A 17,652-nucleotide genomic window follows, 5' to 3' on the forward strand; every position below is an offset into this window, starting at 1 on the left:
GCTTTTAGGAAATTCCTTTGAATTGAGCGCGAGTGCTTTTTTTCATGGTCTACTAGTTTATTAGGCATTATTGTCTGCATCTCTGAAGTTTTGAAATTGAAGAAGGATTAAATTGTATGTGGTTGACCTTCTGATCCGGTTGAAATTGGTTTTGTCACTTGTTTTATCGCTGCTACGACCGGGTGGACTCTGTGCTGAGAACTGAAAAGATAAACACTTCTGTCTGCGTAAAGTCCAAGTGAAAAAGGAAAAAAAATCCAACCCCAAACTAAAAAATTATTATCTTATAATATAGTCCAGTCTCCTCAGAAGTTTTTGTAAGCAGTTGCACCAGCTTCTGCCTATTAAATCATTGTGATGTTGAGATCCAAAACAGATGAAACTATTTTTTTAAACTTTGATTTTTTAAAAATATATACCCTATAGTATAAATCAGCTACCTTCCTTAAGTTTTAGTTTTACTAAATCACATACTTTTAACAACATTACAATTCTGAAATGACAAAAATATCATATCAAAGTCCTTGCTCATTTCCAACAGTGCAAAATTAAAAAACATCACATGAAGGAGGGTAGCTGCTCCCACCTTCAAGTTTGGTGTCGATTTAGCATTACTAGATCCCAAACTTAGTTAAATCAGTCATATCTCCGTGATTGACGGAAACAATCACAAATGTCTTAGTAGTGTCCATAAATTGACCCATCTCAATATTCAAGACATCTTTAAAAAAGGATCACACATTGTAAACACAATTTATATTGATGTCCTCATTTTAGCAAGAAAAATCATGTGCTGCTTTACATACTAAACTCAGTGATTTTTTTCAACATATAAAATTTGTAAATGGTTGGAGTCCGGAATGAAAAATACTATATGTAAATCAGTAATAATGAGTTGAACACAAAAAAAGGCTACATTCCATAAAACATAAATCTAATATGAATACATTCTCCCAAAACAGTGCTTTTGTTTGCTGATTTCATATGGTTTAGAGTTTTCTGCAAAAAGAGGAGGCTAACACTGGAATAAGATTAGTTTTATTTTTGATAATACATTGTCATGAAGAGCAATCAAGGTCTATAGGTAATTTTTAGGGGAAGTTAGTACCACTATAAGCAGCTGGATGAAGCTTTACTTTAATACACCTCTATGATACTTTTTCCCCCCTCCAATCATCAGCATAAACCTTTTCAGTTCCAAGAATGCTAATGCACATCCAGCAAACATATGACTTGAGAATATATATACACATACTGCCTAAACAAACTGGTGCTTTTACCTCAGAAGGCATTATTATCTAAGTAATTTAGGTGAAGTTCCCAGGAAAGCTTAAGTATTGGTGTTTTGCTTTGTTTCTAAAAGTAGCCGGGAACATCTGCTGAATGTTACTTCTATTTTAAAGCTATTTCCTTCAGAAACTATAATTGTCCTCCTTATTCTTTCACAAAGGCCACAGTGTGCCTACTTGGATGCAGTGGAGAATGTAAATATTTAAACAGAATACTTTTATTAGGAAAAAGTGAATCAAACTGCCTGCAGTTTACACACCTAAAGGTATCAGGAGGGTCTCTGCTTGCTGCAAGAATGGATGAATGTAGGAATGTCAGGTGGAATTTATGCTGAAAACAATTATTCCCTGCCATTTACATACTGTTTCACAAATAGCAAAAAGATGGAGAAGCCAATGTAATTGTGCCATGACAGCTGCCTACATCAAAATTTATCCACTTGTTGGCTCCTAATCTCATAGTACGACTTGATTATAGTCTTCCTCTATTCTTTCTTAAGCTTTTCTCATTGCCTATACAAAGTGTGGCTGCTCTTTTTGACACAAACTCTGCCGTACGTGGGCCTCTGACACTGTTACCTTGATAAGACAAGCTGTAGGCAGGATGCTCCCAGCTACAAGCTAAGCAGTCACAATTGTCTTAAATTAGGTATCAAGAAAGTCACCCGCTGAACAGAACAATTAATGTACCTTTACATTTCCCTCCTGACATGTTTTTGGGGTGGAAGTCTCTAAGAATAAAGGCATTTATTAACATATATTTGCTCTAGCTGACTGTTTCGGTATTTTATAATTTGCCATTTCCCTAACCATTTCTCACTGAAGGCAAAGGTCATTGCACAGAGGCCTTTAGAGTTAACTTGGTAACAGGTTTGATTTTTTACTAACCCCTCAGAGATGCTGTAAAGATATCCACGTGGGCTTGTGCACTAGATGAAGACCACTCTCCAGCCTTGCAGTGCATATATACCCCCACAGATTATGTGGCACTTGTAGCCTTAATCAGTAAGGTAGCCCAAGTGGCCTAGGGACCGTAAGAGAATTGAGGTGAATGCTGTGGGGCGAACGCAGCCGTGGTGAGGCGGGAGCGGCACTATGACCACTGGCACTGGGTGCCCCTGGCAGTGGGTGCCCCTGGCAGTGGGTGCCCGGTGTGCCGTCTTGCCCCAGGCATGTGAGTCCAGGCTTCGGGGGCAGCCGGGATGCGCGCCCATGCTCGCCAGGCTGCCGGCATCACAGGCACGGGCGGCACCTGTCGGGGAGCTCACACGGAGACGGGACGGGCAGCAGGGAGGGCTCTCTTGTCCGGGGCATGGCCAGGCTGAGGCATCGCATCCCGCCAGAGCCGCCGTGGCCGGGCTTGCCGGGCTGGCGCTGCCGGGCGCGGCGGGTCCTGGCGAGGCTGCGCCGCCTCCACCGGGAGCTCCGGGCGGAGCCTTCCCTCCTTCCCGTCCTCCCTCCCCCGGCTCCCCGAGCACCCCGAGGCAGCGGCGGCTGCCTGCGCCCGCTCCGCTGGGAGGAGGAGGAGGCGCTCCGAGCCTGGGCGCTGGGAGCAAAGCAAAGAACAGTTCAGAGCGGTGGGCGCATTCCGGAGGGCAACACCCATGTCCCAAAAACAGGGTATCTGGAAAGGCGCTCCTTCCCCCGGCACTCGCTGTCCCCTGTCATCCCTCCGTTCCCTTCTCAGCCCCCTCCATCTCTCCTCCCTACTCTCTGCTTCTCCCCGCGCCGGCACTGTCCCTTGTCCCTTCCTCAGCGCCGTGCCCCGCTGGCCCCGTGCCCGACTGACTGTGCCTTTCCTCCTGCCCAGCCGGCGGCCCCCCAGGCGAGAGCGCGGCTGACTGGTGCCTCTACCAGCTCAATGGAGCAGCCGAGTTCGAGGTCTCTGAAGGTGAGTACAGGGATGCTGAGGGGGCGCGCCCCCTCGCCCGCTGTGCCGGCCGGCAGCGTGCAGAGGAACGGGGCTCGCTGCGGGGAGAGAGACCGTGGCAGCCTCCCCAGCCTGTGCCCAAGGGCAGGTGTGGAGGTGGGCTGGCAAAGGGATATCTGCCGGTGGTTTGCATGTTCCAGGCCTGTGGAAGTGTCTTGTCTGGTTTCCTTTTGGCTTTTTTTGGGGGGGGGGGGGAAGTTTGTTTTGTGTGTAGCAGCTTAGATGCATGAGTCCTTTGGCCTTGGTGTCAGTGGATGCTGGTGCAAGGTGGGCTGGAAAGTTTTCTGGCCTTTCTTTAGTCCTTAACTTTGAAGAAAGAAGTCACTTGGAAAGTTTTATTTATTAATGCTCTGTGATCAGAAGAAGAACAGTCTTCTGATTTCAGGGCAGGAAAGTCTCTCCACTGTATTCAAACTGTGTGTGGTTTTGAACATGCAGAGTATTTAAACTTAGGTGCGAACCTGTGTTTTCCAGGTTGCCAGATGTGTAGTGTGCAGTGCCCATGAGCATCTTCCAGTATCTCTTGTCAATGAGTTAAGTAGAACTAAGACCACATCTCGATGTTTTTGGTCTGCTGGAGTTATGTATTTTTAAGAAGAGTGTATTTACTCTTTGTAAAGGTTTAAAATGCATCAGCAGTTGAGTTAGACTGAAAAACTTTCCAATACTCAGGAAGGTGGCACACTGTAATAGATTGGCTTCAGATCCAACATTAAGGAAAGCTTTTCAACAGGGAAGCACTGGAATATAGGAATTAGGTAGGTAACGAAATCCACTCATTTAAGATATTTAATGTTTGTTTCACAAACATATATTGAAGAGATAAAGCTGCAGATCTTGCCTTGGGGGAAGGCAGAAAGATTACCTGTTTAGTGTCTCTTCAGCTATTATCCATGATCCTCTGGGATTTGAAGGTTTGGGTTATGTCTTGCTTTTTTCTTTTTGGAGAAATGATTTAAACCTCAGTGTACTAATAATAAGTTATAGCTTGATCAAGGTTTTGGACTAAGTTTTTCCTTCCAATTATTCCATGGTGGTTTATATTTCTAGGTGTACTTATTAGTGTGTGTAATTACTCACAATTGCATACTAAAGCATTTATCAAAAGATGTTGTGATTTTTTTGCCTATGTGATTTTTTTTTTGGTGAAACTGCATACCAAACCAGATGTGATGATGATAGATGGGGGTGGAAATTATATCCGTGTGAGGGAGTGTAATGAGTGAGTGACAGCATTTCTTAGGCATCACAGAATGCTGAAAATGAGCTTTAGGTTGGCATTTACTTTCATTTAAAGATTTGAATGAGTGGAATATGCTTCTTAACCTCATTTGTCTGGGTAAATACCAGTGTTTCAGCGCTGCTTTGAGGTGATAATGTTTCTTCTCAACAGGTGTTTTTATTCCTTTGATTTATTGGGTCATCTCTTTTCACAGGGCATGTGTTTTAAAATCACTTTGCTAACCCTGACTTCAGTTCCCTTTAATGCTGCCAATTTTTGGATTCCTAATTTTATTCCACAACTTAAATAGGAATCTTACATGTTTTCTCTTTACTCAGCATGGAAATATGTGAAATTCAGAGACCAGGAAACGAGCTGAAGCAATGTAATTTGATCACACAAACTGTAGAATCAAAGTCATCTGCAGGTGGTAGACTCTGTTTATGTTAATAGTATTGTATATAAATATGACATATATTTTCCAGAATACATGCTGGCTATTAATGCCCGTTATATCTAGGAACACATACAGCAATATAATCAGCACACTTTGCAGAAGTGATAAATAGTTCAAAGAAAAGTCCATGATGGCCAGTGACTTGAACTCTTTTGCTTGACAGTGTTTTAGGATAAAGTCCAAACTTCCTTTACTGAAGTATGCCTCTAAAATAAATTACACAGAGCTAGACAGAATCTTTTGTTTAAAATGGATTGTTCCTCTGACTTCCATCACAGACTTTCTTTTCTCTCTTTATCCCAGTTCTTTTCACTTTTCAGAAGGGCCACGACTTTTAATTGCAGCTTCATTGGTTAGGATCACCTAACCGATGGACAAAAGGACTAGTTTATCTGTATTAAATATTATAGTGAGATTTATATACCTAGATAGATATCTGTGTATATAAATATTTGCTTATTAATGTTACAAGTTCAGTTAGTCTTCTGGGCATCTTTTACTCCTTCTGCTATTGAATGCTTGCATTGACCTTGTGGTTCTCTGTCAGTTAGACTTCAGAATTGTGTTCTGTAACATTTCTGTCTTAGCATAGGAAAAAAAATTATTCTTTTTCCAAAAATAGATGTGTTAGATGAAAAACATTCATTTACATAACAGAAAAGCAAAATTGCATATTTCAAATGCAAGGAAAATAGAGCATAGTAAGTGAAATATCACAATCAAAGCCAAGATAATCATGTTTGATTTAGTCTTGCTGCCTCGAAACAAAGTCTTATTTCAAATATTGCTACTTCTATAATTAACGTCTAAGTGCAAAATATATTTTATTCATGCTAAAAATCTCAAAGCACTTTGCTCACAGTAAGTGCAGCCTCACAAAAGCTGTATGAAGAACAGTATTAGTGTATCCATTTACAGGCTTCAAGAATGAAATATAGAAGTAAAGGATGTGATTTTTTTTAGAAGCTGAATGTCAACTATTAAGCAGATAGCAGCCTGGGACTTCTGAAAAGTCAAATTGTTTGCTCTGTGTCCAATGATCTACTGGACCGTTAATAGGATTGCTTAATCTAGAGCCTTTGGTTTAAGTTCCAAATCACATTAATTCTTGCAAACTGTGTAACTTAAAGCATGTTTGAAATATTTTAGGCTGTGAATTCTATGCTGGCATTATGTTATTCTAGATATGAATGGCTATATGTTTAATGAAAGGTTTCAGTCAAAAATCTTAATTTTAGTTTTCACTCTTAAGGTTACCTCATCAAAGATGAGATTGGTTTACAGTGTAAATTTTCTTTTCATCTATTTTGTAACTTTATGCTCTTGAGTGGTTGAAAGCTGTTAGCATCTGTTAGCCTTGAGAATTGCAATGTGAACCTTCCTATTTCTTACCTTATGCTTCTGTAGCATTCTCTTTCATTTATGAATAATTTGAAGTGAGATTTATTGAGAAGATGGGTAACACACTGTTTTGTTGTGAAAGTACGATTGAACAATGTACCAATTTAAGGAACTAGAAGACTTGTGAACTGATTAATATGAGTTTATTCACTGTCAGGTTTACCTCCAATAGCTTTTTGTTTACTGTAGTTTTCAATCAAAGGCGGTAAGTCTGGATTTGGTTCAATACTGTCTTTTCCATTATTTCACCAAATCCATAGAAAGCAATGTGATTGCACAAGCTTACAACTAAAGTAATGTTCATGTGAGTCATGTGTTCATTAGCAAGGTCTAATTAAAAGGAAGTCTCATCTGTAGATGCTTTCACTTCCCAGTCCTTTTGTGGCAGAATCAAATAAGTGATGTTTCCTTAGTCTTTTACGACAAGGCATGGTAGCAGTCCTTTACCTAGCACTTCACAGTTTGCCAAGATTACTTTCAAAGGATCATCACCATGAATGGATGTTGTATTTCCATCTTAGTTGGATGGTGTGCTTTACAGAACTGGGCTTCCAGTTGTCCAGTTTGGAGATCACAGAATATGCCAAGTTGGAAGGAAGGGACCTGCAAGGATCACTGAGCCCAACTCCTGGCCCCGCACAGCAACATCCCCAAGAATCACAGCATGTGCTCGAGAGCATTGTCCAAACTCTTCTTGAACTCTGTCAGGCTTGGAGCACTGTCCTGGAAAGCCTGTGCCAGTGCCCAACCACTGTCTGGATGAAGAGACTTTTTCTAATATCCAACTTAAACCTCCCCTGACACAACTTCAGGTCATTCCCTGGGTTCCTGCCGCTGTCACCATGGAGCAGAGATCAGGGTGTCTGCCCCTCCTCTTCCCCTCACAGGGAAGCTGTAACTGCAGTCAGGTTTCCCCTCAGTCTCCTCCAGGCTGAGCAGACCAAGTGCCCTCAGTGACTCCTCACACAGCTTCCCCTCAAGGCCCTTCACCATCTTCACTGCTCTCCTTTGGACACCCTCTAATAGTCAACCATGTTTCTTACATTGCAGTGCCCCAAACTGCCCCCAGCACTCGAGGTGAGGCTGCCCCAGTGCAGAGCAGAGCAGGACAATCCCCTCCCTGGCCTGGCTGGCCATGCTGTCCCTGATGCCCTCAGGACAGGGCTGGCCCTCCTGGCTGCCAGGGCACTGCTGGCTCATGTTCAGCTTGCCACTGACCAGGACTCTAAGGTTCCTTTCCATGGCACTGCTTTCCAACATCTCAGTACATTCAGGGTTGCCCCATCCAAGGTGCAGAATCTGGCACTTTCCCTTGTTCCCTTGATATGGTTGGTGATTGCTTATCTCTCCCATTTGTTGAGGTCCTTCTGCAGGGACTCCCTACCTTTGAGGGAATCAGCAGCTCTTCCCAGTTTTGTATCATCTGCAAACTTGCTCTATATCCCTTCCAGTCCTGCGTCCACATAATTTATGAAGATGTTGAAGAGCACAGGGACGAGGATGGAGCCCTGTGGAACCCACTAGTGACAGGTCCCCAGTCTGATGTCACCCCATCGTGCCCCATGAGCCAGTTGCTCAGCCGTCCCATGATGTGTTTATCCAGCTGTGTGCTGGACATTTTGTCCAGAAGGATCTTGTAAGAGATAGTATTGAAAGCTTTACTGAAATCCAAAAAGAAGACATCAACTGGCTTCCCTTGATCAACTAGGTGGGTTACTTGTCATAAAAGGAAATCAGGTATGCTAAGCAGGACTTCCCTCTCATAAAACCCTGCTGACTGTGACTGATGATTGTGAGATGTAGTGAGCTGAACTGTGATTTTTCTGCAGACCACAATTCTGCTTTTATTCAGAGGAAATCAAAATGCTTGGAAGGAATTGATACTCCCCTTGTCTCACCTCAATGCATATTTACAGAATCACAGTATCAATTAGATTGGAAAAGACCTCTGGAATTGAGTCCAACCTATGGCTAAACACCCCCATGTCAACTTGAACATGGCACCAAGTGCCACTTCCAGTATAAAACACCCTAGGACACTGCCAGCTTGCATACAGGTGTGTCACAGGGCTTGTGTGTACCCTGATAGCCACTCTGGTGCCATGTATGTGGATAATACAGTTATTCCAGTCCTACCTCACACATCCCTGTTTATACATTCAGCAAGTCCCTGGATTTCATTCATCCTTTGCTTTGCACTGACTTATATTGGTGTTTGGTTGGTTACCTATCACTGATGTTGGAGAGCTGCTGCAGCACAGGGAAAGGGCTTCTGTTTGAAGTGGTGTCATCATAATTTACTTCCATTATAATGTTGAATGTGGTTGTGTAAGACCAGGTCCAGTAAATGACTCAAGAAAATGTGGGTATTTGATTATACTTCTAGTTGTTGCTGCACAATCTGACATGAAGTTTCAGTATGAAAAGTTCAACATGATAGTCAAAGAGGAAGGGTCAGGATATATTGAAACTGTGTTTATGATAGTTTTACTTCTAGTGATACTTTTCTACAGTAGTCCATTTGTGATATTTTTATGTGTGGTTGATACATGGCATGGGTTTTGTAAAAATCATTAATTCAGATATTTCTGCAGATTATTATAAAAAAGACTGACAATAAAATACTGGAAGTACGTGTACTTGTTATGAAAAGGAAAAGGTGAGTAACTTATTTACATTTTTTATTTGTTGTTTCCTATTTTGGTGTTTTGATTAAGAGCTGGTTTGAATTTATGAAATAAATTAATTTTTAAGGTACATTAAGATGATTTAATTACAATGATTCATAAAATCCTTGTCTACATAGTGTTTCCATTGGAACTTCATATGAGTGCTAGAGTGTGTTTTCTCGTAAAAGCCATTAAATATCATTTGACCATAAAATAAATAGTTGTTAGTTATTTTATTTTGCAAATGTCTGACCGAAGACATTAGCTCCTTTTCAGTGACCTGAAAAGTGATATTACTGTTTGGATTAAGCTTGAAAAACAAACTAAGCTTCTTTTTTTTTAACAGATTTTAAATTTTTCCTTTTTCAAGGCCTTCACTCACTCCTATAACATTCTATACTTCTTTAATTCTCTGGATCTCAAATACCATAAATTGCAGCCTTCAACATCTCAGTTTCCAGAACGTGTTATATGGCCAGTTTCCTTTTTGCTTTCTAGTTACAGAGTCGCAGACTCATTTAGGTTAAAAACGACTTCTAAGAACATTGAGTCCAACCTTTGACCAAACATAACTGTGTTAGTTAAACCATGGCACCAAATTCCATGTCCGGTCCTTTCGTGAATGCTGGCAGTGATGGTGATGCCACCACTTCTCTGGGCAACCCATACCAATGCTTAACCAGTCCTTCAGTGAAGAAATTCTTCTGGATGTCCAGTCTGAGCCTCCCCTGGTGTGTCTTGAGGCCATTTCCTCTTGTCCTGTCGCTTGTTACTAGGGTAAGAGGCTGACCCCACCTGGCTACAACCTCCTTTCAGGTGGTTTTAGAGAGCAGTAAGGTTCCTCCTGAGCTTCCTTTTCTCCAGACTAAACACACTAAGCTCCCTCAGCCACTCCTCCTAAGATTAACTCTCCAGACCCTTCACCAGCTGTTGTCCTTCTCTGGACTCACTTCAGCACCTCAGTGTCTTTCTTGCAGTGAGGGGCCCAGAATAGGAGACAGAACTCAAGCTCTGACCACACCAGTACAGGGGTCAGTCACTGCTCTGGCCCTGCTGGCTAGAGGTTTTGTTGATAATTTTCCTTATTTCACCAAGAATCAAAAACTTTTTATCATTTCATGGTCACTGTACCCAGGATGGTCTCTGACCCCCACATCTCTCACCAACCCTACTCTGCTTGTAAACAGCAGGTCCAGTGGGGCACTGCTTTCCAGTCTGTCCCTTTACATACTTGGTTGGATTGTCTAGTTTCTGTTGGTTTTACATTTCCTTTGTTCTCTATAAGTCTTCCCTCCACAAAGGGAATTGTGGGTGGTCTCAGTCCACTGACTGTTGTACAGTTTGACAAAGATATCTCTCCTCTTTATCACTGAAGGTCTGCCATTTGCAGCAGGTGCCTGCATAGCAAATCTTAGCTCTTTTACCTCTCTCTCTCTCTCTTTCCAGGTCCATAAGGCTTTCCATGTTATATGATCCTTTCAGTTCCATCCAAGTAACTCCTGGCCATTTTAGTTTTATCCATGCTTGAATGATCAAAATTTCCTTGGTATTTCAGTTTGCCATATATTTTATGAGGCACTCAGTATACATATATATCTCATGAAAGATGAAATCACACTGTTGTGGGCCTGATTACACAATTATTAGCAAGTTAAAACTCATGCTTTCAAGTTACCTGGTCCATATTTTATGCACCCTCTTCCTCATTAAAAACGCAATAATTTAATTCATGTCATGATTTTCTTATCAAAAATTACACTGATGAAGTAAACAGTGATTTCATTTGGGCTGCAAATGTGCCATTTAGAATAATTTTTATATTTAAGTCAAACATTGTCATTCAGCTTGAACAGTGGTGGACAATTTAGAGTACAGAATTTCCTATGGTTCCAGCTGAAATACAGAAGAATCACCAGGTCTTCACAAAGCCTCCTCTTCAATTATAGGTCAAGTCAGAAAGCCAGGGTTCCTTTATGGATATGAATTTTATATAGGGATAGAGAGTACCAATTTTTCCAATTCCAGAAAGAAATTGCCCAAGCTGTCTCACAGAGTGTCTGAAGAGATGATGCCCAGAGAAGTTTTTTTACTGTGCAAGGATTTTTTAATGTATGAACCTGGTAAAGCTGAAATAAATTTCAAGATCAGATTCTTCTGTTTCAACCCAGAATTGCAACCCAGAAGCTTAACTTCTGCATTTATGGATTCAGAAGTCATACTGCAGGCCACACAAGTTGAATTTTAATATTCTCATTGATAAGTTCTTTTCTGTAAAATGTATTTTTTTAGTAAAATTCTGAGAGACTGAAAGCAGAAGTATTTTCTATATTTTGATATAGGTTTTTTTGCATGTTTTTATTGTCTGTTGAGAAAATTCCAGAAGTATTTCAAACTATTCAGGTATTTTCGGCTACCTTTCCCTCATAGCATGTAACTTCAATATAAACTCATTCAAAATAATTGGCAATAGCTCACAAGTCTGTGTGATTGCCTAATGGTGCATGACAAAACCCACCAACAGTGGAAAGGGGTTATTTACTAGACAGATTCTACATCTTGCCATCTCAGCTGAATTGTCAGGGTTTGGTGATCCAGAAGAGGGAGCTGCCACACAAATTTCTAGCAGTTTTGAACTTAGCAAAGTCTCTTTTAACCCCCCACTATGGAATTTTTATGGTTTTTTTTTAAATTTTAAGACTGACTCCAGGGCTTTCATGTGATGCTTTTTTGGTCACTCAGTTAATAGTTTGTTGATTTCTAAGGACAGCATTAGAGACTTAGTGCTTTAATTTCCTTCAGTTTTTAATATCAGTTCAGTGTATGTTTTTAAATATTCTGCTTAAATACCACACTAAAACCTTTGGTTGACATGGTGAATGCAGTCCCTTTTACTTAATCTGCAGAATCTTTTTAAACATAGATGTTTCTGACTAGCCCACCATGGGTTTTTTTAATAGATATTTTCTGTAGCATGCAGGAGGAGCTTTGTGATGGCTGGTCTTCCTCAGTGCAACTTCATGTGAGACAGAAGTGGCTTCTGAGACACTGTAGCATTTTTTTCTCTGTAAGGAGTGGCTCTTCTGTCACAGTAAGAACATACAGTTGGTATTTTGAAAATAGCAATATATATGTAAAATAGCAAAACCAATGTGCACACTACAGTGGTGCTTCTAATGTGCTTTCTCTTTCTTTTTTTCCCTTTAGCACTGCACAGCAATTTATAGTGAGTCTATCTATAATTTGTGGGCCATAAAACTAAATAACAATGAGGTATGGGAAGAAGGCATTAAAACGTGTACTTGCTGAAACTTGTACTTATGGTCAGGAAGGAGACCAGACTTGCCAAGCATCCTGAGCATATTTTCAAGTGCATGATTTGACCTAGGTTCAGATATTGGTTAGTGGAACCCTAGATTGCTACTTGCTGTAATTATAGATCACATCAAAGCTATCGTACCTTCAGATTCATTGTTAGTCATTTTGTGTTAAAGACTGATGCAGTGATGTGACTTTGTTTCATGAGGTAACTGGAGCACTGAGAAACAGGTGAGACTTTTTTTTCAACTGCCTAATCTATTTATTGGGTCTTTTTGTCATTAAAAGCTTAAGAGGATACTCAATATTAGGAAGCTTGTATTTGTTTCTCATGAAGAAGAGTGAACATAGCATTGTGTTCATTATATATTTGTAGGTGACCAACTTATCTATTTTGTGCAAATTTTGAGGTACTAGAACATGTCCAGAGAAGGGCAATGAAACTGATGGAGAGTCTGGAGCACAAGTCTTTTGGAGGGTGGCTGAGGGAACAGGGATTGTTTAGCCTGGAGAAAAGGAGACTCAGAGTGAACCTTATTGCTCCCTGCAACTACCTGAGAGGAAATTGTAGAGAGGTGGGGATTTGTCTCTTCTGACAAGTAACAAGACAAGAAAAATGGCTTCAGGTTGCACCAGAGGAAGTTTAGATTGGATATGAGGAAAAAATTTCTTCACTGAAAGGGTGCTCAGACATTGGGACAGGCTTTCAGGGAAGTGGTGGAATCACCATCCCTGAGGATGCCTGAAAGATGGATAGATGTGCCACTTTAGGATATGGTTTAGTGGAAGATTTGGCAGTGTGGAGTTAGTTAGTACTGGGAATGGATGATCCTAAAGGTATCTTCCAACCTAAATGATCCTGTGATTCTCTTTCTGGAGATAAGTATAGGATAGTGAAAGACCTTGTGGTTCCAGAGAAGGGTGAGAATGGAGAATTTAACTGGTTATTGACCTTGAATATTCCTGCATGTGGTAGTATTCTGCTGTTGACTTACTTAATTTTTCCAATTACTAAATCTATAAATATGACTGCTTTTATAGAAGGTATGACTGGATTCCATTCATACCTCTATGTGGTATCATCATGTGGCCTTCAGATTATGTATGCAAGCTGCTCTGTTAGACAATTCAGACATTACATTGTGCACAACATTCTAATATCTGAGTGTTCCAACGTGAAGAACTCTGTGGCTTATTTTTAGTTATTTTGTAAAATAGTTTTGAAATGTCTCTTTTTTTACATGCTCAGAAATGTACACACGTACTCTTTCTTATGTCTATACAAGGTTTCATTTGATAAAAATGAAAAGAAAATTATATGAGATCAGTGTAGATGTGTTTGACTTTTCCTCCAGGAGGCTTCAGAATAAGTACATGAATAAATACTGTTTTTTTTAATATACATAATATTTCGCACATGGCTATTACAATTGAAATATATAATATTTTAAAATATTTGTATGTTCAAAAAACTGATGGCCTATTTGTAAGTTTTTAAGTCTTCCATCAAATACAGTTTCTTTTCAGAATGCATGCATTCCCCAGATGCTCTGGTTATGTTTATTTGCAAGCACATTTTATAGTGGCTCATGTCACAGTGAATAGAGTTGACAGTTGGGCCGATTGCAGGAATATGCAAAATGTTAACCTCATAAATCTTTCTCCACCTATTGTATTGTGTAATTTTCACAAAATATGCAGAAGTATGGTGCAAGAGACAGTTCCATTATTTTAGTTGGGACCATTTTGGTATTGTAGTTAACGCTGATGTATTCAATTCAGAGACAATTATGTCTAGACACTAACAGAGGCTGTTGATTTGACATTCTATTGATAGAGAGGGCATGTGGCATTCAAAAGTGAGTTGTAAAACTATTCAGCATGGTTGCTTTGTTAGTGATGTGCCTTTCCACTTCACACAACTACTATATTTAATTACCATATTTAGTGATCTTGAGATCCTGAAATGAAAATAACCCACAATTTCTTTGGGGGATAAAAATTATATTAATATTCCTTCTCTTTATACCCAGAGTAAACTTCTCTGTTATGGCTAGACTCAAAGCTGCAAAGTGGAAGTGTTGTCCTTGCAAGACTTGATGGTTTCTTGTTAAATTTGTCTTACTGAGTAATCTTTGTGACCTTTGAAATTTTTAATGCAGACTAGTTTTCATCAATATACAGTTTTGTTTGTCAGATAACTCTGTATCTTTGAAGCTTCTCTGGTAAGTCCTTATGTTAATATTGTAAACTCAGCTTTGAAATGGATTGTTTATTCTGGAAATACCCCATGCTTCGGATTTCATTTATTTGCAAGAAGCACTAACTTGGTGTCCTTTGTAATGGTATGCAAAGTAGATATAATAAATTTAAAATAAGAATTCTTATTTTCCATGCACTACATTTTATAATTGTGGGGTTTTTCCCTTGAGATTTTTCATGTATGGTTTTTTGTTTGTTGTTGGTTTTGTTTTGTTTTGTTTTGTTTTCCTTAATCTTGGCAGGCTGTTACTTCCAGTGTGTGCTGATTCCTCTGTTCTAAACCAGGGCATCACAGCCATATTTTGCTTTGATTGCTTTTTCTGGGTTAAGTTTTTTCTCCCCAAGAATACTTGCCCTAGTGGAACGTCCACTTTTCCTAAGCGAAAGCTAGAGAGACCTTGAGAGTCTGCTGAGTGCATTGAGAGTGTAGCTGTGCATTGATGTTTCTTCAGAAAGGTGCCACCATGCCTCGGGATCTGCGACTTTATGTTGCTTTTTGATTTCTCCCTCTCCTCATGCTCCTGCACATTAATCAATAATCTTTCTTAAAGCATGATACCTGTGTTGACTTCTGGAAGTAGCAACTGTGCATTGAAATTTATTTAAATTTAAGAATACCGCAATATTAGCTTGGTATTTCTGATTCCTAGTCTGATGATTTTAGAGGCATAATTGTTCAATGATAATTACAAAAATGCACAGAGCTTTGTTGAAGGACTCCCCTTTTCTTGATTATGTCAAATCATAGAATGTATCCATGGGGAAATAGTAAATAGAATATTTTTGTGTCAAGAAAACGAACCTTAAAGTTTAAGCTTCTTGATTCTACCATGGGACAAATCACCTCTGCTAGAGAACATCTCTAGAAGCAGTAAGACCCGTCTCTCTCTCTCTCCCACCCTTCCATGCTGAGGTGAGTCTCTAGAGCAGCTTGTGACCTATATTACATGTCAAATGTCAGACCTGTGTGGTCATTGCCTGCTTTTGCTGCAAGTTCAGAAAGTAGCCAGAGCAATGCCTGGGGCTGGGCAATGCTGACCTGGGCAGTACTGACCCCTCACACTTGCTAAGATCACTCCTACAAAGAAGCTCCGAAGCATCTGACAACTGTATCTTTCTCTCTTTCTCTCTCTCTCTCTCTCTCTTTCTCTGTGTATCATCTCATCAAATGCTTGAAAGAAATTATGCATTCAAACCGCATTGTTAAAAAGCTGAACACAAAAAGGAGGATTGCAACCCCCAAACTTTCAGTGACATCATCACATATTGCTGTTTCTATAGGTACTGTGACAATTGATAAAAGATTCATGTTAATCACAAAAGCATTGGGGTTTGTATAAACCAGAATACTAAGCTCTGAAGTGAGGCATGGACACTAGATAAAGGAAATTATATGATTAAATAATTCTGTTTAAAATCACCTTGTTATATTATGTTACATTATAATATGTTATGTTATGTTTTTCAAATAAGTTGTATCGGCTACCAGCTTGCAAAATCGGACTTCCCAAAATGCCCTTCCTGCCTTTGTCTAATCAATACTGCCTATCCCAAAAACCAGACTCCCAGAACTTCTCTGGTGGTTATCTACAAAGACCAGACCTCCAGAACTTCCCTGGTGGTCATCTACAAGGACCGCATGGCAATCTGTGACTGATTATCACCCAAAGGCTTTGTGAATTTGTGAACAACGAGAGCCCACAGTATAAGAAGAGGCTGCAAACCAAGGTTGGGTGGAGCGTGAAATGAGCAGTGACCCCTCACGTTCCCCAGCGCGCTGCTTGCTCTTTCTATATCAAATAAAGCAATCTAAATTTTGCTGAATATCGAGACTTTTGTCTCTCATTTATAACAGTACCCTGCCACATTTGACTCCCAGGTTTTACATCTCTGTTTTACTTGTGTATGCAGCGTGACAGTGATTGGAGCTCTGTACTTCTCCAGACACAGAACTGTGCTGTGTTTCTTTGGTAAGAATATTTAAGTACGTAACCATTCACACAGATTCCTTTTTGTGGAGAAAACCAGCAAATACTTACCTATGTAAATGTAACATTTGAGTTCAGATGAGAGCCCAAGTCAAGAAATTCAAAGATTGAGTTCCCACAGCAACCATAATTCAACCTCATTGCTGTGAAATCACAAAAGCTCTCACCAAGTATTATGCAGAATGCTGCATGTATGCAAGTGTATGAGACACAGTTGCTACGAGAGCCATAAATTTTAATTTCTAGAGGTATTTGCATTCACATTTCATATCTCTTAGTATTAGAATCTGTATTTTTTGAAACAGAGCAGAAATGAAAAAATTGAAAAGAGGCCATTTGGATTAGTGTATCTTTTTGCTTTCTTGTAATGTACAATTGATTATATTACTATCTCTGTCTTTCTCTCTCTGACTTTTATTTTAAGGGAGTAATATTGAATACAAAATACAATCTGTTCTACTTCCTTATTTAACTCTATTTTTTTCTGTGTATTTACTCCTATTACTAAACCTGCAGCTAATGGGGTCTACTTGTTTGCCTACCAAGGATAAATAAATCAGATATTTATCTACATGTAGCCATGCATCTTGTTATTCAAGTTCACCTTCAAGGTTCCAGTATAAAATATCCCAAAGCATATGGAATATATTTCTTTTCAATATCTCATAAGATACTTCTGGTTTCTCTGTTTGCCAGCCAAGTCTGCTGATTTGGTCATCTTAGACATGTTTAGTTATTATCACAGTTAGTGAAGAGGTGGAAGTGTCCTTGTTTTGAATTTTCATTTTTTATTTAGAAAAACGTAAATATTTCAATTATAGTACTTAATGAACACAGCAAGTGTTTTAAAATAATATCTACAGGATTTCCAGAAGTTGGTTGGCTGAAATATCTATATGAAATTTCTGAGCCTTTCAGGTATGGCCAGTGGAGAGACCATGATGTTTGAAGATTGGTATATTAAGTCCCATTCCCATGGGTGATTATTATATCTGTAGGGTGGATTGAGTATTCATGATTATTTAAAAACATTCCCTTTGACTGTGGCATATGCTAATACCTCATAATTTATTTGGAAAAAAAAATCACAGCATAACTGTATCTCACCAGTCATTTAAA

The 17,652-nt window shown here is 39.7% G+C and overlaps 1 protein-coding gene across 1 annotated transcript in view; it reads left to right on the forward strand.

The window, feature by feature from the left end:
- Positions 1-2,758: 2,758 nt before the first annotated feature.
- Positions 2,759-17,652, forward strand: part of PPP2R2C (protein phosphatase 2 regulatory subunit Bgamma) — a 191,262-nt gene continuing 176,368 nt past the window's right edge. Inside the window, exons 1-2 of the mRNA XM_088163102.1 lie at positions 2,759-2,909; positions 3,100-3,180. Of these exons, the coding sequence (XP_088019228.1) occupies positions 2,894-2,909; positions 3,100-3,180 (97 nt within the window). The 5' untranslated portion in view covers positions 2,759-2,893. The remainder of the gene's footprint in view (positions 2,910-3,099; positions 3,181-17,652) is intronic.

This window comes from Sturnus vulgaris, chromosome 4, assembly GCF_052056855.1.
Source record: "Sturnus vulgaris isolate bStuVul1 chromosome 4, bStuVul1.hap1, whole genome shotgun sequence".
In the NCBI taxonomy this organism is placed as follows: Eukaryota; Metazoa; Chordata; class Aves; order Passeriformes; family Sturnidae; genus Sturnus; species Sturnus vulgaris.